At 49.4% G+C, this 26468-nt stretch overlaps 1 protein-coding gene across 2 annotated transcripts in view; it reads right to left on the reverse strand.

Annotated features, from left to right (window-relative positions):
• CDC25C (cell division cycle 25C) overlaps positions 1 to 26468 on the reverse strand; it is a 109423-nt gene that overhangs the window by 72426 nt on the left and 10529 nt on the right. For both annotated transcript variants that reach the window (XM_088465543.1, XM_088465542.1), the window contains exons 2-3: positions 2650 to 2889; positions 1660 to 1742 (exon numbers count right to left, since the gene is read on the reverse strand). In XM_088465543.1, coding sequence (XP_088321669.1) covers positions 1660 to 1742; positions 2650 to 2843 — 277 coding nt within the window. In that variant the 5' untranslated portion in view covers positions 2844 to 2889. The remainder of the gene's footprint in view (positions 1 to 1659; positions 1743 to 2649; positions 2890 to 26468) is intronic.

Here is a 26468-nt window from a genome sequence, read left to right on the forward strand (position 1 = left end):
ATTCTGTGAATTAGCAGCTCCACCAATTTGTGAGTGATCGCAATCTCACTCTGTGCGAGTGCTGAACCTGCAGTTAACCACAGGGTGTGATGGCATATTATATTTGTATTGCGCAAGGTATACGTCCATTAAAGATCAGAATTTCACTGCTTTTTTTTTTTTTTAGTTTGAGTGGCAGAAATTCAATAGGTTTTGTGAAATTTCAGATAATGTATAAGAAGCCTTAATGGGACCCATCGCAGAGTGATTGACCGGAAGTAGCATTTGGGAGTGGTGACCGGGGAGGTGGTCAGAGAAATGCAGACGTGTCAGTGAGTTTGCACGCCATTACAGGGGCATGCATAAATTAGCCACTGCAATGCCATACGCAGCCGGAGCTCCCACTGCGTGCAATGAGGTTAGCCATTTCTGAGTAAGGTCTTACCTTGTGCAAGTGTGCGTGAGGCTGCGATTGTACTCTAGGTTACCGATGGTTTCGCAGTCTTGCCAAGTATTACGGATGCGTGTAAGGTAAAGTGGGCGTCCTCATGTTAGGCTGCGTATAGCACTGCAATTGCTATCACAGGCATACCTTTGCAGTGAGAATCGCTATTGCGATAGCAATCCTTGCTGAATCAGGCCATATGCCACTTCCCTCTACCTTTTAGTTTGCTTGTAGATTTCTGTTGCTGGCATTGTAACACAAAACATGATCATGCACTACGAATAAATACTAGAATGCCAGGTAAATATAAACTGAATGTTTGAGTAAGAAAACAGCCAGTGTGACTCAGCAGCAAAATCCCAAAACCTAGAATGTCAGCATTAAGTAAAGCTGTGTACACACTTAACGATGTGTGTACCCAGTGATCTAATGGCCCACTCTCCCCCCACCGACAGATCGAGCAGCCGCAACACATTATGGGATATGGTGGCCGCCATGTCGACCCCTGCCGCATCCCACTGCATGGGGTAGTCAGCCGCATTGTCAGATTTAGCTGCATGTAGGGCCTACCTGACGATGCGGCTGATGACCCCACGGGAGCGCAAACCGCCCGACAGAGTGGTTAGAAATTGCACAAATGGTCGTTCAGATCAATTGAAAACCGCCAAATCGTCCAAAATATAGTCTAGTGTGTACCTATCTTAACTGTATAAGAAAATGCTACATGAAAGGTGACAGAACTGACAAGAAAAATGTTGGCAAGCTTCTAAGCACAGCCAATAGTATACCACTGGAGCACATAAAAATCAGATGAAGGAAGCATGTACAGGAGGTGGAAGGTAGCTCCAAAACCTAATAAATGGCCATGACTAAAGCTGATGGAATACATTTTTGTGCCATCTAATTTACGCTGAAAACATTCAGTCTCCATGCTGTTCTCTTATTAGATTAATTCCCCACAATGTGATGTTGCGATATTAGGGTGTGCACATCCCGTAGACTTATTGTAAGCCACCTGTATGGGGTGTGAAGATGGTGGCCGCACGGTGCTAGCATTGCAACAGTTTCTCTGGCACTTTGCAGCCATTGCTGTGAATTGAACCGCTGCATATGAGATCAGAACATGGTCAAAGCTTCCTTTGTAGTTTATTAAAATAATCAGTGGACTACTATCACCAATTATACAGGAATGTATACACACATATACATAATGTACATTCAGTAAGAATATTTACCTGCCAAAGGAGAGACGAAAGCTTGCAACCCAGTTTCATCCCCACTCAAATTGGATAGATCCAAGCAACGTTTAGGTGTCTCACTGCATTAAACAACGGTATAAGGATGAAACAAAATGAGCGTTCATATTGAGAAACAGAACGCAATTCCAATAGATTCAAGGCTGGAATATGCGATAAAGAGGTACCTTAATAATACCAGGGAGGACAATAAAGAAAGCACAAAAGAATAATGATCGTTAATTTTTTTTTTTATTTATATACACACACAGCAAAAGTTTCACAATCTTGACAACACAGCATAAAACAGAGATAAAGGTTCTGAGCACCAGGCTGCCCAATGTGATTGCTGCTGGCAAACAAACAGTGCTTTACGGAATGGGATTGTAATGCCGGCGGCTGTTTAGCCCATGGTTCAAATCCCGACAGATGAAAATCTCTACAGTGTGAGGTAAGTACCCTAACCCTTCTTTAGGGGTGCCTAACCCTAACCTCCCCGCCTAGTGCCTGACCCTAACCTCCCTCCAGGTGTGGCTAAACCTAACCACCCCTCCCGCACCCTAAACCTCCCGGGGAAGGGGGGGGTGCCCTAAACCTAACCCCCCCCTACCGCGGCTAACAGGAAGAGTGCCCCGTACTCACCTCGTTCTGGCCCACGTCGTCCTGGATTCCGGCGTCGGGATTGCTGACACCTGTCATAGATCCCTAACCGGCACGCTGCCGTCGGGATTGTGAAGGCTGCCGGTCACATAACTACATACCCTGCTTTACCATGCAGTTATTACTACAAAAAACATGGGGGGGGGGAAACAGGATTTAAAGGTATCTTAAAACAATGCAGATTTTAAGTAAGTTTAGATTTATAAATAGTCATTAGTGGCATGTTAATGGTTAGAATATTATGAAATTATATTGAAACACCACTGAAATCTCAGATAGTCTTTCAATAAAATCTGCATTCACACAAATGCGTATGTACACATTACTTACCCATTGAAAGTGCAGAGGTGACTAAAACCCATAGCGAGGTCAGTGACTGGCGTTAATGGTTGCTCTGGAGAGAAAATAACAGAAGTATCTCGCTCCCTCAGCAGGTTTAGTACCATTCTACAGTTTGTGCGGAAATTAAGATTTGACGAGGATTTTGATGGGCCATCTGATGACATGGAGTGACTCTCTGCCATGCCTTCTCCTGTTTTCAACACGTTCACGTGGCTTGGAGGGCTAGAGCTGTAGAGAACAAAGATTTAAAGGTTTATAAAAACCTTGGTTTCCAAAACATAAACCTTGAGGCATCTGTGATAAAACACACACAACCATTACAAAAAAAAAAAAATCATCACAAAAGACATTTAGCATGACAGGTCCACCCAAATTCAACTGGCCACGAGAATTAAGAAATTTCTCGCCCCGCATGATTTGTTTTTGTATTTTTCACGCTTCAAAAAACCTTGTGCTATACAAATGCACCTGTTTTCTTTTGCGACCATTTTTTGGAGGTATCTCAAGCATTCTGTCTTCAGGGCATTTGAAAGTCAGAGTGGGCAGATTATGATGTTGCACCCATGCCATCCAAGTTTTATAGAAAGAGGATGAAGATTTCCTAATGATGCTTGTCATTTGTTCCAGCTTGTAGGTAAACCAGATTTGTTTAATGGCCACAGAGAGGGAACGAGGGACAGAGCTCATACAAAGAAAAGCTATTTGTCAGGAGGCCGTTGTGATAATAGATTGTCAAGTAAGTTAGGTGTGAAATTGGGGCATATAGATGAGATACCTCAATCTTCCTGCATCACTTTGACTGGTGCCTCCCATCACTGCTCTCTACAGTCAGTGAAAACTTTTCTTTCCACTATTTAACTCTCAGGCTAACTTCTTGCTTGCAACCAGTTACCCACATGACAACACTACAATTGTCACATGCAGTGCCGCCTTCATCAACGTAGCCATAGGACTGTACAGATCATTGCATTTGGTCATCATGTCTCCTGTCTCCTGAAATACTTTCTGCTGCTGTGAATCTGGCAATAATCTGATCGACTAATAAACTTTGGAAATTCAAGACTGGCAAGTAATTCCATACAATAAAGGTACTGTGGCCCTAGTTAAATATGCATTAAAAAGTGATTTATAAAAAGTTAAAAAAATTTGTTAGGCCATATTAAATCCCACAGATGTGTCCTCATACATCTAGCTTCAATACGCAACGCAGACGGACTTGCTTGGCGTGAGTGAGCCGCTACTCTGCTAGCATCTGGCATCTCTTTATGATGAAAATGCCCCTAATTCACAACGCGATGCGACTAGGACGCACCAGCAGACTGTGCTGATTAATTTGATATGTGACACTTGTATATCTGTGTGCACCTGAGTTTGTATATGAACCACAATGGAACTTGGAATGAAATAAAGCTGCGGCTGCTACATTGCAGCACTTTGCATATACTCATTCGCACTCAGATATACAAGTGTCACATATCAAATTAAAACGGCAGACTTGGACGTATTTTCTACGAAACAAAAGACGCCCGGCACTAGCAGATTCTCACGGACCTGGCACGCCGAGAGGGGCATTTTATTGCGATTGCAGCAAGGACACGTATGCATTCTGACTCCTCCAATGTACACACACATTATATATACATAAATATATCAAGAAAAGAAATGAGCAATCAAAAAAATAATTTACTAAGGTTTTATAAAACTTGTTAGGCTATATTGAATCCCATGCATTCTGACTCCTCTCATGCATGTGCACACACATATATATATATATAAATCATATACACACAATAAATATGGGATCAACATCAGATCCAAAATATTGCTACATTAGTTATTGTTAGCTATGGTGAACATATACATTTTTAAAAAAGAAAGTCCACCTTCGCCGTTCATAGGAAAACACACATTATTATTATTATTATTATTATTATTATTAATAATGGAAGACAATAGAAAATTAAAGTTATGGTAGACTTACGTTAACTCAATTTCTTCGAGGTCCATAGGGTCCACATGGATACCATGGGGTAATGTGCTTGGAGAGATCCAGGCACCAAACAGTTAAAGCTTTCAGCTCCCAGGATGCCTGGTGTAATCCTCCAAATATAACCCACCCCCCAGCCCTTCACTTGTAAACAAGCCTCAAGCCAGGAGAAGGAAAGAGAAGGAAGAACAATCGTACACCAGAAACACTCTCAAACAAGATGAGGGAATCAGTGACCAAAAGAAAATAAAATTTACACAATGCAGCCAGGTGCATCAGGGTTGGTGCCCTGTGGACCCAATGGACCTCGTAGAAAAGGAGTTATCAAGGTAAGTCTACCATAACTCTTATTTTCTTCTTCAGGGTCCATAGGGATCCACAGGGAAACCCTCCCTTGTATGAACAGCAGCTCTATCCTGGTGAAAAATAAAAAAATAGCAACATGAGGGCGCTGCCAAATCAGAGATTCTGCGTGCAGTAGACATAGCAAGGAGAAAAGTGTCTTCGCTGTCAACCATTTCAAGTCTACAGAGTCCAGAAATTCAAATGGGGGAGCTTCTATCCCCTTAAGGACTAAAGACAAATCCCACGGTGCTACTGGTGGAATAGGCGGCTGAACTCGCAGAACTCCTTAAAAAAAAAAAATTCTAATATCTGGTACTGAGGCAATCTTCCTCTGGATCCAGACCACTAGTGCAGAAATCTGCACTCTCAATGTGGCCAGGCGGAGCCCCTGGTCTTAAACTGCCTGGAGAAAAACCAGGGCCCTGGAAATCCTAAACACCTTAGGATCATACTTTCTGTGGGAACACCATTGACCAAAAGAATGCCAAACCCTGTAATAGATGCGGGCAGATGCAGGCTTTCGTGCACTAAGCATCGTTTGAATTACAGAACTGGAAAAACCTTTTGCTCTTAAGATGAAAGATCCAAGAGCCACGCCATCAAAGCCAGACGAGGCAAGTCCAGATGCCGACAGGGACCCTGCGTTAGCAGATCCTGCCATAGAGGAAGTTGATACGAACTGTTTATGGATAGGTTCTGTATGTCTGTGAACCAATGACGTCTGGGCCAAGCCGGAGCCACCAGTATTACTATTCCGCCTTCCTGCTTGAATTTCCTGAGCACTCTTGGGAGGAGGAAAATCGGAGGAAAGAGATACGCCCATCTTGAAGCCCTATCTTTCTGCCAGTGCATCCACGAAGTTTGCTGATGGGTCCCTGGACCTGGACCCGTTCCTGGGTACCTTGTCGTTGTGACGTAATGCCATGAGATCTATTTCTTTGTAGACCCCGTTTGTTTACCAGGAGTTGAAACATTCCCGGATAGAGAGACCACTCTCCGGCGTGTATATCTTGGCGACTTAGGAAGTCTGCTTCCCAATTAAGTACTCCCGGTATGAATATTGCCGGAAGATGACAATCTGCCTAAATCAAAACCTTTGTCACTTCTTTCATGGCGGCATAACATGTAGTGCCTCCCTGACGTTTGATAATAGTCCACTGTAGTCGCGTTGTCGGACTGGATCTGGACCGGCCTGCCCTGGAGCAGGTCCTGTGCCATGATAAGTGCTTTGTATACTGCTTGCAGTCCCAGAATATTTATTGGCAGATTACTTTCCTGATTTGACATCTTCCCTGAAAGGTGTGATGGCCTGTCACTGCTCCCCATCTGCAAATACTGGCATCCGTGGTGAGGAGCACCAAATTTGGAATCCAGAATGGGCGTCCGTTCCACCTGGAAAGAATAATTTTTGCAGAGGCCTGGAATGGAACTGAGCATACTCCACCATGTCGAAGGTGGATACCATTGATCCCAAGACCTTCATCGCTGATAGAACGGATACCCTTTGCTTGAGTAGCAGTTTGCGTACTCTCAATGATAGAGCCGCAATTTTGTCCTCTGGTAGATAGAACCTTTGTACCAGAGAGTCCGGAAGCGCTCCCAGATGTACCATCTGCTGTGTTGGAGAAAGAGGATTTTTTCCAATGATGATCCAGCTGTGCTTCTGTAGGCAGGCTATGGTCAGCTGAAGATGGTGTTGTAAAACAACTGGAGTTTGTGCCAATATCAGAAGGACATCCAGATATGGTAGTATTCAGCCTCCCTGACGCCTGAGATAGACAGTCATGACTGCTTTAATCTGTTTAAATACCCGAGGGGCTGTTGATAGGCCAAAGGGCAGCACCTGAAATTGGTAATGTTGCTGTAGGACATCAAACCATAGAAATTGTTGGAGGGATGGCGTAATGGGAACATGCAGATACGCATCCTGAATGTCCAGGGAAACCATAAAATCCCCAGGTCCCATTGCCAAAATAATTGAAAGGAGAGTTTCCATATGGAACTTGGGTACACGGATAAATTTTTTGAGAGTTTTCATATTTAAAATAGGGCGATGAGACCCATTCGATTTCTCAACCAAAAATAGATTGGAATAATAACCCCTTCCTTGTTGTAACACAGAAACCAGTATTATTACCCCTGCTTGCAGTAGGGAATGAATGGCCTCCTGAAGGGCCACTTTTACCGCACCTGATGAAGAAATCATGCAAAAAAAAATAAAAAACTCCTGGGGAGGATTCCTCTGGAGAGTGAGAGCATACCCCTGAGAGACCACTTCTCAGACCCAGGCATCGGTTGTTGTTTGATGCCAGCAATCCGCAAACTGAAGTCAGCCCCCCACCCTGGGATCCCCCAAAAGGAGGCCCCGCCCAATTAGGCCGAAGGTTTGTCATCCGGCTTGGAAGCTGGACGTCTGGCCGGCCAAGACCTCTTACTTTGTCGCCTGGTTGTCCTGCGAAAACTAGACGGCCTAGAGCAGTGTTGGCTAACCTTGACACTCCAGCTGTTATGGAACTACATAACCCAGCATGCACTGCTACAGTTTTGCTATTAGGGCATGCTAAAACTGTGGCAGGGCATGCTGGGATATATTGTTCCACAACAGCTGGAGTGTCAAGGTTAGCCAACACTGGCCTAGAGGAAGACTGTTCCTTTGCTCGTCCCGGAGGACGAAAAGACCGAAAAGAAAACTTTATATCTTCTCTAACTCTGCTCCAAAAAGTATATTTCCAGAAAAACTTAAGGATTTCAGAGCCTTCTTTGATCCTGTATCCGCTTTCCAGGATCTTAACCAATGGACCCTGCGCGCCGCTGCTGATGCTTTAAAAGCTAAAATTCCAGCATGCGCCCGGCGTCTATTCTCCGGTGGTGACCGGGTCACCGCATGTCTCTCCACCCGCGGGACACTGCGTCCCGCGGGTGAGAACGGCACCCGCAGGCTGTGAGGGCAGGGTGCTTTTTGCCCTCCGGAAGGAGGGCAGGGCGCCGCGCCCCGCTAAAACAGCCTAGCGGGAACGCTAGATATCTGTCCAATCTGGCTAGCTGGAATGAAAACCTGGTAATGTATGGGAGCAAATGACAATCGTCCATTTGCTCAAACACTGGAAAATAGCCAAAAATGGTTGTTCAGACAAATTTTTTAAAACACACAAATTTAACCAATTTGAACAATTTTTCTTGTCCTTTTCTTCAGTGTTAAAACCATATGATCGACTGTCATTGGCTCCCATACATTACCAGGTTTTCATTCCAACCAGCCAGATTAGACAGATACCTTATAGAACATTGTATAGTGGATGCCCAGCTTAAGGCCCGTATTCAATTGCTGGCAAAAAGTCTGCTATGTTTCGCCTGCCAGAGTTTTCGCCTACATCGCATGTTTTTGGAGAAAACCCTTTTCATGCGCGTGGCCGCTTTTAGCCCTATTCAATTCCAAAGGACGTGAAAACGGGCCCCGGCGAAACTCAAACAGGCAAAAAGTGCTGTCAAATTTTGGGGAAATCAGCCTGACACCCCCCAAAAGATGCACTGACATGGGGGATCACTATGGATATGCCTGAATAGCCCTGCTGAAGGTATTTGTTGTGCTTAAATACTCTCAATAGCTGCTATTTAGCGTCTTTGCACAAGTGGTGAAGAATAGCATTTAGCAGTTTTTTTTGACAAAAACAAGTAGTTCCAGCATATTTGGGGTACATGAAAATGGGTGCAAGCATGGTTAAAATTCTCTAAATTGAGGTTTTAAAAAATTTAAAAAAACGCACCTTCAGCAAACACCTGGGGACCCCCTGGAGTCTATTGCACTAGTTTTTAAGTTTGTCCCCCAGCTTTGAACTTTTTCGCCCCCAAAACAAAAAGTACTTTTTTGGGGTGATCTAAAGTTTTTTGTTTTTTTTTAAACTTTTGACGCAGTTTACCTTTGGGGGACTGTTCCAAGGCTGCAGGAATGTTCCCGCAACTTTGCACCCCAAACCCCCAATTCTGCATGTTTTTTCACCTGCATTCAGAGGCGAATATTTCCCGCTGGTTACAAGGCGCAGACTTTTCGCACCGGCGAAAAAAGTCTTTGGAATTGAATTCGGGGATGTTTCGCCTAGCGAAATTAAGTCATCAATGAAAACTTTTCGCCAAAAACGGCTTATTGCGGCTAATTGAATACGGCCCTAAGTGTGTCACGTGAGCATCCACAGTAGGAGGTACCTCCCACTTAGTACATTCAGAAGCTGGGAAAGGATAAAATGATGTTAATCATTTATCCGGGTTACCCCATGCCTCTTCCATAAACACAGTGAGCTGCTCAGATTTAGGAAACTACATTTTGACCACTGGTGTTTAAACACTGGAGCCTTCTTACTAGAAGCTGGTTCAACATCCTGAATAGCTAGGATTGATTTAACCGCCCTCACCAAAAGGAGGAACATCCACTGGGGACAGATGGTCCTCCTCTCCTGAGCTAGACCCTGGAGAAGAACCCTGCGCATCATCTGATTAGTCTGATCATGCGTCTGAATCCAAATGCTGAGCAGACGGATAAAAAGATAACACGTTTAGGCGCCTTAGTTACTACAGGTCTGCTTGCAACCGATGACAGCCATACTGTGACTTGAGTGGGCATAAGCATCCATCCAGAAAGGATGTATAGGAGGTGTAAACATAGCATGTTGTGGGTACCCCATACGAGGTATAATGGGAGTAGCCATACGATCCACAAACTGCTTCATAACCTGAGACAAGGTAGACACCCAAGATGGCTCATGTAAAGGGACTGGTATACTGGACTATTGGAGGTGGCTCTTTATACCAGACGGCACACAAGCATTCTTAAATCAAGTCCTGAGAAGTCAAGCCCGCTAAACAGCCTTTACATGAAATTAGCACAGGGGTCCCCTTCTCCTGATTGCCTTTACTTTTTGACATATCAATTTTAAAGGTAACAATGCAATGTAATGTGACAACCTTCACAAATTGTATAAAAAAAAAAAAATATGAGATATGGTAAGAACTTACCCTTGTTATCTCTATTTCTACGAAGTCCATAGGGTTCCACAGGATACCTTGGGGTATAGGTGTGACGTCAGTCGCAGGGCACCAAAGAGTTAAGCTTTCAGCCTCCCAGGATGCACTAGGTCCCCCTCCTATACCCCGCCCCCGGGCCAAGGCACCTCAGTTAGTTACCAAGCCATAGGCCGGAGGAGGAGAAGGAAGAGAGAGAACAAAGATCTGGACACATACAAGAATCACATTCTCACCAGAGGGAGACGGAAAACCGGTGACCAGAGCAAAGCCCATCTGCAGCACAGGTGCGACAGGGCGGGAGTCCTGTGGAACCCTATGGACTTCGTAGAAATAGAGATAACAAGGGTAAGTTCTTACCATATCTCATATTTTCTACTTCAGGGTCCATAGGGTATCCACAGGATACCTTGGGGATGTCCCAAAGCAGTATCCTTTAAGGGTGGGGACGCTCCTGTGCAGAAAGGAGAATCCGCCGCCCGAAGTAAGCATCCTGAGAGGCGAAGGTGTCAAACCTGTAATACCTCACGAAGGTATGGACAGAAGACCACGTAGCAGCCTTGCAGATCTGAACTGCCGAGGCACCACGTCGAGCTGCCCACGAAGGACCCACAGACCTAGTGGAATGAGCCTTCAGAGAAGGAGGGACCGGTAGGCCTTCATGAAGATAAGCTTCAGAAATAGCCATACGGATCCAGGCTGCCAAAGTTTGCTTTGAAGCAGGCCAACCCTTTTTACGGAAGCCATAGAGGACAAACAAAGCGTCCGACTTCCTAAACGAAGAAGTGCGGTCAACATAAGTCCTTAAGGCCCGCACAACATCCAAACAGGCCTCACCCACGGAAAGACCCGGTGAGTTAAAGGCCGGAACAACTATTTCCTCGTTAACATGAAACTGGGAAACAACTTTGGGAAGAAACTCGGGCCGAGTGCGGAGCACTGCCCTGTTCCCATAAAAAAACAAGAAAGGGGGTCTACAAGAAAGAGCCCCTAACTCAGAAACACGTCTGGCCGAAGCAATGGCCAGAAGGAAAACAGTCTTAGCTGTTAGCCATTTAAGATCCACTGAGCCCAGTGGTTCAAACGGCGGTCCTTGGAGAGCCCTCAGAACCACAGCCAAATCCCAAGGCGCCACAGGTGGAACAAAGGGCGGCTGAATGCGGAGAACACCCTGCATAAAGGTGCGCACATCCGGGATTGTAGCAATCCTACGGTGAAACCAGACAGATAGGGCCGAAACCTGTACCTTCAAAGAAGCAAGGCGAAGCCCATGATCTAGTCCCGCTTGCAGGAAGGCGAGAATCCGAGACAGACGAAACTCCCGCGGTGCATAACCTCTCGGTCGACACCACTGGAAGAACGTATGCCACACGCGATGGTATATCCTCGCGGAAGACGGTTTCCGAGCTCGTAACATGGTACGCACCACAGAGCTGGAAAACCCCCGGGACCTCAGCATGGCCGTCTCAACAGCCACGCCGTCAAAGACAGCCGAGTCAGGTCCGGGTGAAGGCAAGGACCCTGAGACAGAAGGTCCGGTCGTAGCGGCAACCGCAGAGGAATGTCCACGGACAGACCCTGAAGGTCTGAGAACCAGTGCCGTCTGGGCCACGCGGGAGCTATCAACAGGAGCGTCCCTCCTTCCTGTTTGAATTTCCGGATTACCCGTGGAAGAAGGGAGACCGGAGGGAACAGGTATGCGAACCGGAACGTCCACCGGACGGACAGAGCATCCACCAGAGACGCCCCTTCGTCTCTTGTGCGAGACCCGTACACCGGCAACTTGTTGTTGTGCCGGGACGCCATGAGGTCGATTTCTGGAAGACCCCACCTGTCCACCAGTAGTTGAAAAACGTCCGGGTGCAGGGACCATTCCCCCGGATGAACGTCCTGGCGACTTAGAAAGTCCGCCTCCCAATTGAGCACTCCCGGGATGAAGACCGCTGATATGGCCGGAAGATTGCGCTCCGCCCAAACCAGGATCCGAGAGACCTCTACGAGAGCCGCCCGACTGCGAGTTCCTCCTTGCCTGTTTATGTAGGCCACGGTGGTAGCGTTGTCCGACTGGACCTGCACCGGGCGACCCTGGAGAAACCGCTGTGCCTGCTGGAGAGCATTGAAGACCGCACGGAGTTCCAAGATATTTATTGGAAGCTCCGCTTCTGTCGGCGTCCACCTGCCCTGGAACAAGTGTGGACCCGAAACTGCTCCCCAGCCCCGAAGACTGGCGTCCGTTGTCAACAGGACCCAATTTGGAACCCAGAACGGACGTCCCTTGTTGAGGTGGGTCGTCTGTAACCACCACGTAAGGGACAGGCGAACCTCCTGGGTGAGCACAATCGTCTGGGACTTCAGAGACTGAGTCAGCCCGTTCCACTTGGACAGGATTAGGTGCTGCAGAGGTCTGGAGTGAAACTGGGCGTATTCCACCATGTCGAACACCGACACCATGGAGTCCAGTAACCTCATCGCCGAGTGTAAGGACACCCGGCGGCTGTGCAGGCAACTGCGCACCCTTGACTGTAAAGCAGAGATCTTGTCCTCCGTCACGAAGATCCTTTGCTGTCCCGAGTCCAATAAGGCTCCAAGATGCAGAATCCTCCGAGACGGGATTAGAGTGGACTTCTGCCAGTTGATTAGCCAGCCGTGCCGTTGCAGCAGTGCAATGGTCAGGTCCAAGTGGCGTAACAGGAGCTCTGGAGATCCTGCCACCAATAACAGGTCGTCCAAATACGGCAACATGCGGACTCCCTGCAGCCGCAGAGAAGCCGCCATGACCGCCATCACCTTGGTGAAAACACGTGGTGCTGTTGCCAGGCCAAAAGGTAACGCCCGAAACTGGAAGTGGTCGCTGCGGATTGCAAACCTGAGGAACTGTTGATGGCGCCAAAGAATAGGGACATGCAGGTAAGCGTCCTGTATGTCCAATGACACCAAGTAGTCCCCAGGTTCCAGCGCCAGAATGATGGACCGTAGGGTCTCCATCCGAAACTTCGGGACCAGCAAAGACTTGTTGAGTGCTTTGAGGTTGAGAATCGGACGATATGACCCATTGGGTTTCTGTACCAAAAATAGATTTGAATAGAAACCCTGGCCCCTCTGGGAGAATGGAACCGCCACTATAACTCCAGCCTGGAGCATAGTGTGCAATACCTTCCGCAGCTCCGTAGCCTTGTTCCGGTCTGATGGGAGACCCGTGGTGAAGAAGCGAGCCGGGGGTCTGTGCCGGAAGGAGAGGGCGTATCCGTGGGAAACCACCTCCAGAACCCAAGTGTCTGTCGTAGTGGTCGACCAACACTGGGCGAACTGTAGCAGGCGGCCTCCCACCCTGGGATCCCCCAAAGGGAGGCCCGGACCGTCAGGCCGCAGGCTTGTCATCTGGCTTGGGGGCCGGACGTCTGGTACTCCATGCCTGCTTCCGGGGCTTGACCGATTTCTTAGGGCCAGCCTGTCGAGGAAACGACTGTGGTTTGGGCCTGCCCTGGGCCCTAGATGACCGAAAGGACGATGGTCCCGAACCAGAAGGAGCAGCGGCCGACGGGAGACAAGCAGATTTGGCTGCCGCCAGCGTGGCCACAATCTTATCCAGATCCGGACCGAAGAGAACTTCTCCGGTAAACGGCAACGCTTCCAGACCTTTCTTGGAATCTGCGTCCGCCTTCCAGGATCGCAGCCACAAGGTGCGACGAGCAGCTACCGCTGCTGAAGAAATTCTAGACACCAGAGTACTAATGTCTAGAGCCGCCTCGTTGATGTAGGTGGCCGAATCACGGAGATTGCCAATCAACTCCGCCTGTTGGGCCGGACAGTCGGATTCAAAAGAAGCCTCTAATGAATCCGCCCAGCGCTCCATCGCTCTGGCAACCCAGCAAATGGCCATAGCCGGCCGTGCTGCCCCCCCTGCAAGGGAATAAGCGGACTTCAGGCAGATTTCTACCTTGCGGTCCGTAGCATCCTTAAGGGAGGACATGGATGGCATCGGCAATGTGGCACTACGGACAAGACGGGTCACGTGAGAATCCACCTGTGGAGGGGATTCCCACTTAGCAAAATAATTATCCGCGAACGGATAAGCCACCGCCAGGCGTCTCTGCGGCTGGTATCTTTTGCCAGGTTGTTTCCACGCCTCCTCTAAATGGTCCACCAACTGACCCGAAAGAGGAAAGACTGTGGCATCGCCCTTCACATCTTTGAAAAAGGCATACTTAGATTTAGCCGCTGGGGGAACTTCGTCCTCAATCACCAAGGCTGTGTGGACCGCCCGAATAAGTCCAGGAATATATACTTTGGACTTAGCATCAGCGTCCTTAGTATGGAGAGGTTCCTGATCGTAAGGATCCAGAATCTCCCCATCATCAGACGTCCCTTCGTCATCCTCATAAGGAGCGGACAGAGACGCCACCGGCCTTTTATGAGGCCGCATCACAGACTCCCCTTGCAACACATCCGACAAGTGCTGTACAGAACTCGTCAGGGAGTTAACCCACGCTGGCTCCTGAGAACCCGGGAGCGGGGAAATAGGGAGACTGTGGGGTACCACCAATTGTCGTGGGAACCCCTGCATGGGTGACGACACCACAGACTGCTGGGACAAACCCCTCGGAGTAAACGCGGGCTGCGGAGCTAACTGGCCCACTAAAGCTGTTAACGCCTGAGCGAAACAAGCCCAGGGCGGCTCCTGTACCGGTGCTGTAACCGTAATAGGCCGCGCCATGGACAAACACTGCCGGCAAAGGCCCTCCGCGCTACCCTCCCCCTCCGCTAACGGTACTTTGCACGTGGTACACTGTAGCCGGAGGGGAAAATCACTTTCAGACATGATGGCACCACGTATGTGACCTCTCTCACCAATTAAGTATTTAAATAGGCGAGAGACCACCCTGCAGCACCGCAAGGGCTTTAGCAGAAGAACAGGGACAGTAATAAAGCTGACAGTTTAGAGAAGAAAAGTTACAGGCAGCAGCGCTAGCACAGTCACATACAATGCAGAGAAATAACAATTCCTGCACTAACAGCGCTGATCACTCAACTACACAGACACAGGGCCTGGTAGGACACAGCGCTGCATACACAGACCTGACCACAGCGGAGGAGAGGTATGCGGGGGGACCCAGACCACGATGCTTCCGTCCAGCGCTTCCAGCAGCGTTCACCATGCGTTCTGGAGAAGATGGCCGCCGAGGAGCAGAGAGGAGGCTGGCCTGGGGGAGGAGCGCTGCCACAGGACCAGTCGGCAGCATGCAGAGAGGGCTGTGTGCAGCGGGGGAGGCGCCGGCTGTGAGACAGGGAAGGCGCGCTCCCCTGGCATGCATTTAACCCCTGGGACGCCGCAGCGCTACCGCTCTGCTGCGGTCCGCTGTCCCAGGGGGTAGTGGAAGCGCAGGTTGGTCGCCTGGCTCCACGCTGCAGCCAGTCCCCAGGGAGCCCCCTGCCTGGGGACTTAGGACCATGTGATCAGTGGGGACCCACCGCGGGACCCCGCTGCTTACCTCTGTCCCCCTTGAATCCGGCCATGGTCCGGAGCATCTGGGGTCACCGCTAGCTGTGACCCCAGACGCCCACCAGCATCCCCGGATCAGTACCGGCGTTCTGGTACCGGCGGGGTGTAGGGAAGACAGCATGGACGTCAGGACTGACTGTCCATGCTGTTCATCCAGATGTGCAGCCACAGCTGCATGAAGAATAAGCTTCAGGGGCTCTTCTAGCCCCCACTCCAACAGGTGCACCCGACTCCGGCCGGGCACCAAACTAAACTGAGGTGCCTTGGCCCGGGGGCGGGGTATAGGAGGGGGACCTAGTGCATCCTGGGAGGCTGAAAGCTTAACTCTTTGGTGCCCTGCGACTGACGTCACACCTATACCCCAAGGTATCCTGTGGATACCCTATGGACCCTGAAGTAGAAAACACCTGCAACAGTGGAATGAGAAAAACAGTGATAGTTATAACAGTCAGAAATAAAAGGCAGTATAACCACAGCAGCTAGTAAACAGTCACATACAATGCATATGCAATTTAGTTGCAATGGGCTCTGAAATAAACTACTCAAAACACAATGCTTGGTAGAATATAGAGCACTATATACCTGACCCATGGGAGAGGTATACAGGGAGACTGACCCAAAACCTCCTAGGACCAACAGCTACAGCAGCACACCGATAGTGGACTGTGAGCGTCTCATATATAGGCAGGTAGGATGAGCGAACCAGACACGCGAAAACCTTTGATAGGACCGCGTCTGGGTCGGGGGAGGCCTACGTCCCCTAAGCTACGTCAATCAACCGGGTACGCTGCCCTCATGCCAGCAGAAGAGTCTGCAGCCGATCCACGGCGTCAAACAATAAGGCCCTAGTGAGGACACGGACGCTCAGTGTCCCGACTGCAGTGGCTTCCGATGCGTCTTCTACGCCCGAAGGACTGCCGCACATGATTCCCCCGTAAGCGAGGAATCGACTTACCCGACATCTCCATGCTTCCGGTTGCAGTCCGGGTCCCAGCATCGCTGCTAGCACGCTCAGCCGAGACCCACTGGAATAACCAGCCCTATTACTGGTGTTGCGGCACGGCGGAGTCGCAGTATATGCGTCTTAATTCAGACGCTCAGTACTGCCAACCCAAAAACTGAAAATAAAACATAAAATAGACGCTTAGGACTGCCTGTTACAAAGGTGCGTCTGAATCCTGCCGCACCAAACGAACAACTGAAGGCCTGTTGATGGGGGTGAGGTATATATGGAGGAGGAGGACCCGAGGCATCCTGGGAGCTGAAGCTTTAACTGTTTGGTGCCTGGATCTCTCTAACCACATTACCCCATGGTATCCCTGTGGATCCCTATGGACCCTGAAGAAGAAAGAGGAAAAAAAAAAAAAGTGTCAAAGATGATGCTGGATACTGAAACACATCAGACATTACAATCTAATTTTGTATTCTGATCAGAGAGATCTCTTGCTCCAGGGAGATGTAGTCTGGAAGCAGACGGTCTAAATGCCGACCACCGGCTTCTACACATTGTAATCCCAGCGTGGTACTAATTACAGTCATTAATCATACGCAGGAAAACCGACGCCCGGCATACCGAACGAAGGTAAGTCGTACGCGGAAAGCCCAGGGAGGGCGGGGAGGTTAGGGTTAGGCACCCTCCCCCCACCGGGGGAGGTTAGGGTTAGGCACCCTCCCCCCACCGGGGGAGGTTAGGGTTAGGCACCCTCCCCCCACCGGGGGAGGTTAGGGTTAGGCACCACCCCCAGGGGAGGTTAGGGTTAGGCACCACCCCCCCCCCCGGGGAGGTTTGGGTTAGGCACCCCCCCCGGGGGAAGTTAGGGTTAGGGGGGGGGGGATTCGGGTTAGGGTTAGGGGGGGGGGATTAGAGGGAATTAGATTAGCGATACTTACCTTAGGGACGATCTGGATCTTCACCCTTGTCGGGCTGCCGCTGTCGGGATACCTACTACACCCGCTCCAGGTACAAGGCTGTTGCAATTGCATCGTGATGATTTTCATAAGCATAAAGAACAGGGCAGTATATTTGCACAGATTTGTACAACTCTGCATACAGGCTAATATATACATTCAGGGCCATGCGCGCAGTTAGAATGTAATTACTGTCAACTTGCATGCAACTGTGAATTGGCCCCAGACTTTGGTCAGATATGATACATAAGGTAGAGAGCTGTGCCTTTGACAGTTTATTACCAGGGTAGGGTCTTGGCTAGAAATGACAGGCGGCTAGGAGGATGGTGATTTGGGTGATGACTGGCCATTGGTGCATGTAGTGACAAAATCACTTGCAGAAGGCCAGACATGTGAGCAGGCTACAAAGTTTGGGATACTCAAGAGCTGGGTTAATGGAAACCACAAAACAGCTTGTTTTGTTCCCCAGGTGTTCAGATGGAGATGGTGAAGATTGTCAGATTGGGTTACCCCTGCAATCCTTTGTTTAAGATCTGGTAAATTGGGGCCTTGCATACAGCGATGGCCCGTGGACAGTGTACATACTGTATATGCCTGCATTAACCAGTTAGTGAAATAATAAGAGATATGGTAAGGACTTACCCTTGTTATCTCTACAAAGTCCATAGGGTTCCACAGGATACCTTGGGGTATTGGTGATGACGTCCGGCATTGGACACCAGAGTTAAATTTTCATCCTCCCAGGATGCACTGGGGTCCCTCACCTATACCCCGCACCCGAGCCAAGGCATCTCAGTTTCGTAACAAGCCATAAGCCGGAGGAGAACAAAGAGAAACAAGAAAGTCTGGAACACCCAAGAATCACATTCTCACCAGAAGGAGACGGAAAAACAGTTGACCAGATTAAAGCCCTTCTGCAGTACAGTGGCGAGAGTCCTGTGGAAGCCTATGGACTTCGTAAAAATAGAGATAACAAGGGTAAGTTATCTCTCTTATTTTCTACATCAGGGTCCATTGGGTATCCACAGAATACATTGTGGATGTCCCAAAGCAGTATCCTTTAAGAATAGGGACGCTCCTGTGCTGGAAGGAGAATCAGCATCCTGAGAGGCGAAGGTATCAATTGCATAATACCTCACAAAAGGTATGGACAGAAGACCACGTGGCTGCCTTGCACAGCTGAACTGCAGAAGCACCACGGCGAGCTGCCCATGAAGGACCCACAGACCGAGTAGAGTGAGCTTTAAGAGAGGATGGTACAGACAGGCCCTCATGAATGTAAGCCTCAGGAATCGCCATGCGAATCCATCCTGCCAAGGTTTGCTTAGTGGCAGGCCAACCCTTCTTGTAGAAATCATAGAGGACAAACAGAGCCCGATTTCCTATATGAACTGGTATGGTCAACATAAATCCTAAGAGCCCGTACCACATCCAAGGAGGCCTCACCAGCAGATAGGTCTGGGGAATTAAAGGCCGGTACTATAATTTCCTCATTGATGTGGTAACTAGATACCACCATAGGTAGGAACCCAGGGCGAGTGCGCAGCACTGCCCTGTCCCTATGAAAAATTAGGCATGGGGGGGCGACATGAAAGAGCCCCCAAATCTGACACTCTTCTGGCAGAGGTAATGGCCAGAATAAACGCAGTCTTAGCTGTGAGCCATTTTAAATCCACTGAGCCCAGTGGTACAAATGGCGGTCCTTGGAGAGCCCTAAGGACCACAGCCAAGTCCCAAGGAGCCACAGGTGGAACAAAGGGAGGCTGTACGCGAAGTACACCTTGCATAAAAAAAAAAAGTGTGGACCTCAGGAAGTGTAGCAATCCTACACTGAAACCACACTGAGAGGGCGGAAACCTGCACCTTCAGTGAAGCAAGGCGAAGACCGTGATCTAAGCCCGCTTGTAGGAAAGCCAAAATCCTAGATATCCTAAACACCTGAGGATCATAGCCTCTAGCTCAACACCATTCAAAGAAAGTATGCCACACTCGGTGGTAAATTCTTGCAGAAGTCGGCTTCCGAGCTCTGAGCATGGTGTTAACCACAGAGCTGGAAAAACCCCTGGACCTCAAGAAAGCAGTCTCAACAGCCACGCCATCAAAGACAGACGGCCCAGGTCCGGGAGATGGCAAGGACCTTGAGATAACAGGTCCGGCAGCCGCATCGGAGCATCTATGGATAGGCTCCTGAGATCTGAGTACCAGTGCCGTCTGGGCCACGCTGGAGCTATCAGCAGTAGTGTGCCACCTTCATGCTTGAATTAGCAAATCACTCGAGTAAGAAGGGAGAATGGAGGGAAGAGGTACGCAAACTGGAAGGTCCACCGGACTGACAGAGCGTCTACCAGAAGTGCCTCTGTGACTCTTGTTCTTGACCCGTATACAGGAAGCTTGTTGTTGTGTCGGGAGGCCATGAGGTCTATCTCTGGAAGGCCCCACTTGTTCACCAGTAGCTGAAACACCTCCTGGTGAAGAGACCACTCTCCAGGATGCACGTCTTGACGGCTGAGAAAGTCTGCTGCCCAGTTGAGGACTCCTGGTATGAACACTACCGAGATGGCAGGGAAATTGCCTTCCGCCCATGCTAGAATGCGGGACACCTCTGTCAGGGCCGCCTGACTGCGGGTTCCTCCTTGATGGTTTATGTAAGCCACTGTAGTGGCATTGCCCGACTGCACCTGCACAGGCTTTCCGTGGAGGACATGTCTTGCTTGTTGGAGAGCTTTGAATACTGCCCTTAGTTCCAAGATGTTGATTGGAAGCGCAGATTCTGCCAGCGTCCACCTTCCCTGGAAGAAGTGTGGACCCGACATTGCTCCCCAACCTCGAAGACTGGCGTCCGTCAGAAGGACCTAGTCTGCAATCCAAAAGGGACTCCCCCTGTTCAGGTGAGTAGTCTGCAGCCACCAGGCTAATGACAGATGTACCTACGGTGACAGCACCACTGTCTGTGTCTTTATCTGGTGGGGCAACCCATTCCATCTGGAGAGGATCAAATTCTGCAGAGGTCTGGAGTGAAACTGGACAAACTTCACCATTTCGAACATCGACACCATGGAACCCAGTAACCTCATCGCCGAGTGAATCGACACCCAGCGACTCTGCAGGAAACTGCATACTTTTGCCTGTAACGCAGAGATCTTTTCCTCTGTCACACAGATCCTCTGATGTTGGGAGTCCAACAGTGCTCCGAGATGGAGCATCCTCTGATGGCACCAGGGATGACTTCTTCCAGTTTATCAGCCAGCCGTGAGCCTGCAACACAGACTGTCAATTACAGATGGCGCTGAAGGATCTCTGGAGACCGTACCAACAGAAGAAGGTCACCCAGAGAGGGCAACAAGCGGACCCCCTGCATCCGCAGGTGGGCTGCCATGACTTTGGTAAACACTCGAGGCGCTGTGGCCAGACCAAAGGGCAGTGCCTGAAATTGGAAGTGTTGGTCTCCTGCTGCAAACCTGAGAAAACGCTGGTGTGCCGAGGCACTGGGAATATGCAGGTAAGCATCCTGAATATCTAGCGACACCATAAAATCCCCCGGCTCCATCGCCAAAATGATGGAACGCAGGGTCTCCATCCTGAACCGAGGAACCCTCAAAAATTTGTTGAGTGATTTGAGGTTGAGGATGGGCCTGTAAGACCCATTGGGTTTCTGTACCAGAAAAAGATTGGAGTAATACCCCGATCCTCTGTGTGACAACGGGACCGGCACTATAACTCCAGAGTTATAGTCAGAGTGGATCACCTTCCGGAATTCCCGGGCCTTGTCTTGTCTGACTGAAGGCCCGTGGTGAAAAAACGTCTGGGAGGCCTCCCGTGGAAGGAGAGGGCGTACCCCTGAGAGACCACTTCTCTTACCCAAATGTCTACGGTTGCGAGACTCCAGCACTGGGCTGAACTGAAGAAGCCGGCCTTTCCACTTTGGGGTCCCCCAAGGGGAAGCCCGTCCTGTCAGGCTGAGGGCTATCGTCCGAATTGGGAGTTGGACGTCTTGTACTCCAAGCCTGCTTCTTTGGCTTGGCAGATTTCTTAGCCCCTGCCTGTCTAGGAAAGGACTGCACTTTGAACTTACCCTGGGCCCTATAGGGCCGAAAGGACAAAGTATCAGACCCTGATGGGACTGTCGCCGATGGCAGACACGCAGACTTAGCTGCTGCCACAATTTTGTCCAGATCAGGGCCACACAGGACCTGTCCATTAAAGGGCAAGCATTCCAATCCCTTTTTGGAATTTGCGTCTGCTTTCCAAGAACGCAACCAGAGGGTGCGGCGTGCAGCCACTGCGGCTGAGGAGATTCTGGAAGTGAGGAGCCCTATATCTAAGGCTGCCTCATTAATGTACGTAGCTGAGTCTCTGAGGTTACCCACTAACTCCACCTGCTCAGGTGACGAGTCAGCGTCTAGAGACATCCCCAAGCTATCAGCTAGATGCCCCCCCACCGCAAGGGAATAAATGGATTTCAGCCATATTTCCACCTTGCACTCCGTAGCATACTTTAAGGAGGACATGGAGGGCATGGGCAATGTAGCACTCCTCACTAGGCCTGTGACATGAGAATCCACCAGTGAAGGGGTTTCCCATTTGGAAAAATAATTATCCGCAAAGTGGTATGCAAAAGCCAAAACGGTTTTGAGGCTGGTACCGCCTACCTGGATTTTTCCACGCCTCCTCTAAGTGCTCCACTGATCAGATATAGGGAATACAGTGGCATCACCCTTAATATCCTTAAAGAAGGCATATTTAGATTTGGCCACGGGATGATAGTCATCTGTAATAACCAAGGCCGCACGGACTGCCCGTATAAGGCCAGGTATATATATTTTAAACTTGGACTCCACCTCCTTAGTACGAGGGAGCTCCTGGTCTGAGAGGTCAAAAATCTCCCCGTCATCAGACGTTGTGTCATCCTCATCATAATCAGCTGTCTGAGACATTAAAGGCTGCTTAGCAGGCCGCAATGATGATTAGCATTAAGTCACATACAATGCAGAAATAAATCCCTGCACTATGCACCATCAGCACTGAGATCAACTACGCAGACACAGGGCCTGGTAGGAAACAGTGCAGCATACTTTGACCTTACTCAGGGGAGAGGTATGTGGGGGACCCAGACCGCGATGCCGCCTGTATCAGCTTCCAACAGCGTTTGCACACTTCATTAGAAAATGGCCGAGGAACAGAGAGGAGGCGGGCCCGGGGGAGAAGCGCTGACAGAGCCCGCCAGGCCGCTATGGGGAGGCACTGTGCAGCGGGGGAGGTGCCAGCTGTTAGACAGGGAAGGCGCGCTCCCCTGGCATGCTATTAACACCTGGGACGCCGCGCTGTACCACACATGCTGCGGCCCGCTGTCCCTGGTGGTCAAGTAGAAGCGCAGGTTAATACCTGGCTCCACGCGGAGCCTGGTATTAACCTTCCCCAGGGAGTAATACCTGGTCCCCAGGGAGCACCCTGCCTGGAGACCTACAGGACTGTTACCGGTGGGGACCCTCCGCGGGACCCCGCCGCTTACCTGCCCCCTTGAATACGGCCACAGTCCAGGTAATACGGGATCACCGCTAGCTATGACCCCAGATACCTACCAGCATCCCCGGATCAGTACCGGCGTTCTGGTCCGGCGGGTGTAGGAGCGACAGCTTGGACGTCAGTACTGACTGTCCATGCTGTATAGCTCATTTGTGCAGCCACAGCTGCTTTTAGAAAAACTTCAGGGTCCATTATAGCCCCAGTCTGCTTGCAAGTGATCCGAATCCTGGCCGGACACCAACGAAACTTAGATGCCTTGGCTCGGGGGCGGGGTATAGGAGAGGGATCTCAGTGCATCCTGGGAGGATGAAAATTTAACTCTGTGGTGTCCGATGCCTGACCCTATGGACCCTGATGTAGAAACTAGATTTTTGCTTCCACCAAATAAAACAATGAAAGAAAACAAACAACTTTTTAATTAATTTAGTTATTTCCAACCTCAAGCTGGCAATAATAAAAAAATAAGCATTACGTTTGTACAAGTACCACAAAAACACTTGTTACAAGAGCTTCCCAAGCGATCTTGCAGCCGGTCACAGCAGTGATATAAAAGTGTTATCGCTGGTGATAAACCTTTGAAACCAGAAAATGACCTGTAGCTTTATTAATGACCCATCATCCTTTAATTAATCAGCTTCTTAATGCATGCAAAAATCTTCAAAAAGAATCCCTCACCATCAGTAGCGCATGCACTAAGGGTGTTTTAAGCTTGATGAATAAAAATATGTTTTAAATCAGAAAACTGTGCTTTCCTGCCATCCTCCGGTTCAATTATTGGGCATTGGAAAAGTGCCTCCATTTGTCGCACCCCTTCTGTTCAGTAGCCAACAGCAGAGGGGGGAGATAAAACAAAGGCGTTAATAGGAGAAAAGTGGAAGAAGAGGGGGGAGAAGGTTTGACTTAAGGGGAATGTGGGTGGTGGGGGTAGATGAGAGAATGAGGAATAGATGCAATGGATATAATAGGGGAGAAAGAAGGACAAATACAATAGGAGGGGTGATTCAGTTTGTTTAGACGCCCCTTGCTGGGCATCTATATGAATAGGAGCTATACTGAGCAAATCAATTGTTGCTCTGTTCAGAAGCCTATAGCGTAAAGACACATTCCCTCTCCCAGCCTGCTGAGGTGCAAAAAGAAATGTGTCTAAAGTCCTTTTTTTGGGGTGCTCCAATGGCTGTTAGGGCACCCGATCCACTTCTTTAGACAGGTTTAGCTGCTGTGCACGGCTAAACCCAGTGCTTGTGGCCACGATAACTACTATTTGGTGCATGAATGGAGAAACAAATTGAACTGCTCCTTCAGGCGCATATTAGTATAGACTCCAAAGCAGGGGCCGTCTATAACAATTGAAGCACACCCATAATGTGAAAACAGACAAACAACTGGGGGGCTCGGGCACAGAAAAACACAATTTATAGGTACACATATATAAAGTGGTGTGAAAAACAAGTGACTGACAGACACACTCACCCAATGGGCGGAATTCAATTTTTTCCAGCCCCTATCGCGCCCGACGGAGCTATTCTATTCTTGCTCCTGTCGGGCGCGATCAGCTGCCAAGCGCTACATTTCAGCTCGCAGCCCCTGGGGGATGAGAGCTGAAATGTGCAAAAAGTGACATGTTTGGGCGCCCAAACATCACTTTTCGTGATCGCGCCCAGCACTTTGGTCGGGTTTAGCTGCTTTACGCGGCTAAACCTGACCTCTATGGGCGCGATCAGCGTGAAAAGCTGGTACAATTGAATAGCGGCCCACGATCTCCTGTCACTTTAGACGGGAGATGCGGGCCGCGAAATCAATTGAATTCCGCCCAATGAGAGAAACACACACAAATTGAGGGTACAGAGTTAGAGGGATGGATATGCATACGACATTTAGTGTTCCCCTCTAGACTGCAGGCAGGGAGTCACTACACGCTCCCGAAAAGAGGGCATGGCCGACCTGGGAGGGGTATGGCCTTGTGACACGCCCCCAATTCGTCACACTTAGGGCCAAGCCCAGCACTTACAGAGGTGCTGGGCTTTCCCCAAGCCCTTCCCTCACGAAGAAAAGACGCCATGTGCATGCACACAGCCTCTACTCACTCAGGGGAGATCGGTCACCACAACATTACCCACCTGCGGGACACTGCATCCACGGGTGGAGGAGGAAAAGGGCAGGCTGTTTTAGCGAGTCGCTACCAAAATGGCAGAGCGCATTTTGCCCCTTTAAAAACAGAGCATGGCGCGGCGCCCCGCTAAAACAGCCTAGCAGGAACACTAGACATATGAGTTAAATACAGGAGTGTGTGAGGGACAGAGAGCCATAGACACGAGAACACAATTATTTTATGGGGCGCACTAATTAGTGGGCGCCCAATGGAGTAATTCAATTATTGCTCCGTCAAGGTGCGAATGCCGTGGATGCACACATTTCTGCTCCCCAGCTCCTGAGGTGGCAGGCAGAAATGTGTGAAAAGAGAGTCGTTTGGGCACACTAACCAGGGCTTTTGACGGGTTTAGCTAAACCCAATCTATTTGGGCGCGACAAGCGCAATTAATGGACACACAAACTCAACTGAATTGCTTCAATGGGTGCCCATTAATTATCGCGGCGCTAAAAGCAACTGAATCACCACCAAGAAATTGCCAATACTAACATGAAGGGGCTACTAAAGTGAAATACTATGTGTTCACTGCAATTGCAGTTCCGATCGTAGTGGCTGGTTCGTGCACACGTACTGCGATGTGTACGCAGTGCAAAATAATTGCGTGTGTATAAGCAACTGCGATCGTTGCTGAATCAGGCCCTATGTCATCATGAGGTATGCACCTCTCCCCAGGATTCAGTAGGCAATCAACCACAGTCATAGAAAGAACAGAACCCTTCCAGCCAACCTATACCTAGTGTGTGACCACCATTCATAAAATGCCTGCACCAGACCACCACCTCATTATGACAATCGTGTTCCAGTGCCTAGCACTTTGTGCAGGCCTATGCTCTCCAAAAGCCAACAGCAAAATTAAAGAGTTACGGTAAGAACCTACCCTTATTAACTCTATTTGTTCGATGTCCATAGAGTCCACAGGGATTACCATGGGGTGTAGTTGGTTGGAGTGAGCCGTGCACCAAACAGTTAATGCTTTAGCTCCTAGGATGCCCCACCCCCAGGCAGCCAGTTTTTTTTTTTTAGCTGTACACTGTATTGTGTGCTGCTTACTGGTATTACTATGTCTTCCAAAAGGCAAGGGTAAACAGGAGGTTTCGGGCCCTGTGCTGGTGACATGCAAAACCTGTTCAGCAGGCTTGTCCTCTCAGGATATTGTGCAGGATGGTCAGTGTGCTAATTGTCATGTACCTCCTCTCCAGCTTACCTTACCAGTACCGATGCAGGAGCCAGCTTGGGTGTCCTCCTTTGCACAGGTTATGACGAAGTTAGTGGATCGCTTATCAGCCCCCACCCTTCCCCAGGTTCCATAGCCAGTATGATGGAGCGAAGGGTTTCCATCCTGAACAGAGGTACCCTGAGGAACCTGTTCAGGGACTTGAGAT

Source organism: Taudactylus pleione, unplaced genomic scaffold (assembly GCF_031769625.1).
Source record: "Taudactylus pleione unplaced genomic scaffold, aTauple2 ptg001990l, whole genome shotgun sequence".
Classification (NCBI taxonomy): Eukaryota; Metazoa; Chordata; class Amphibia; order Anura; family Myobatrachidae; genus Taudactylus; species Taudactylus pleione.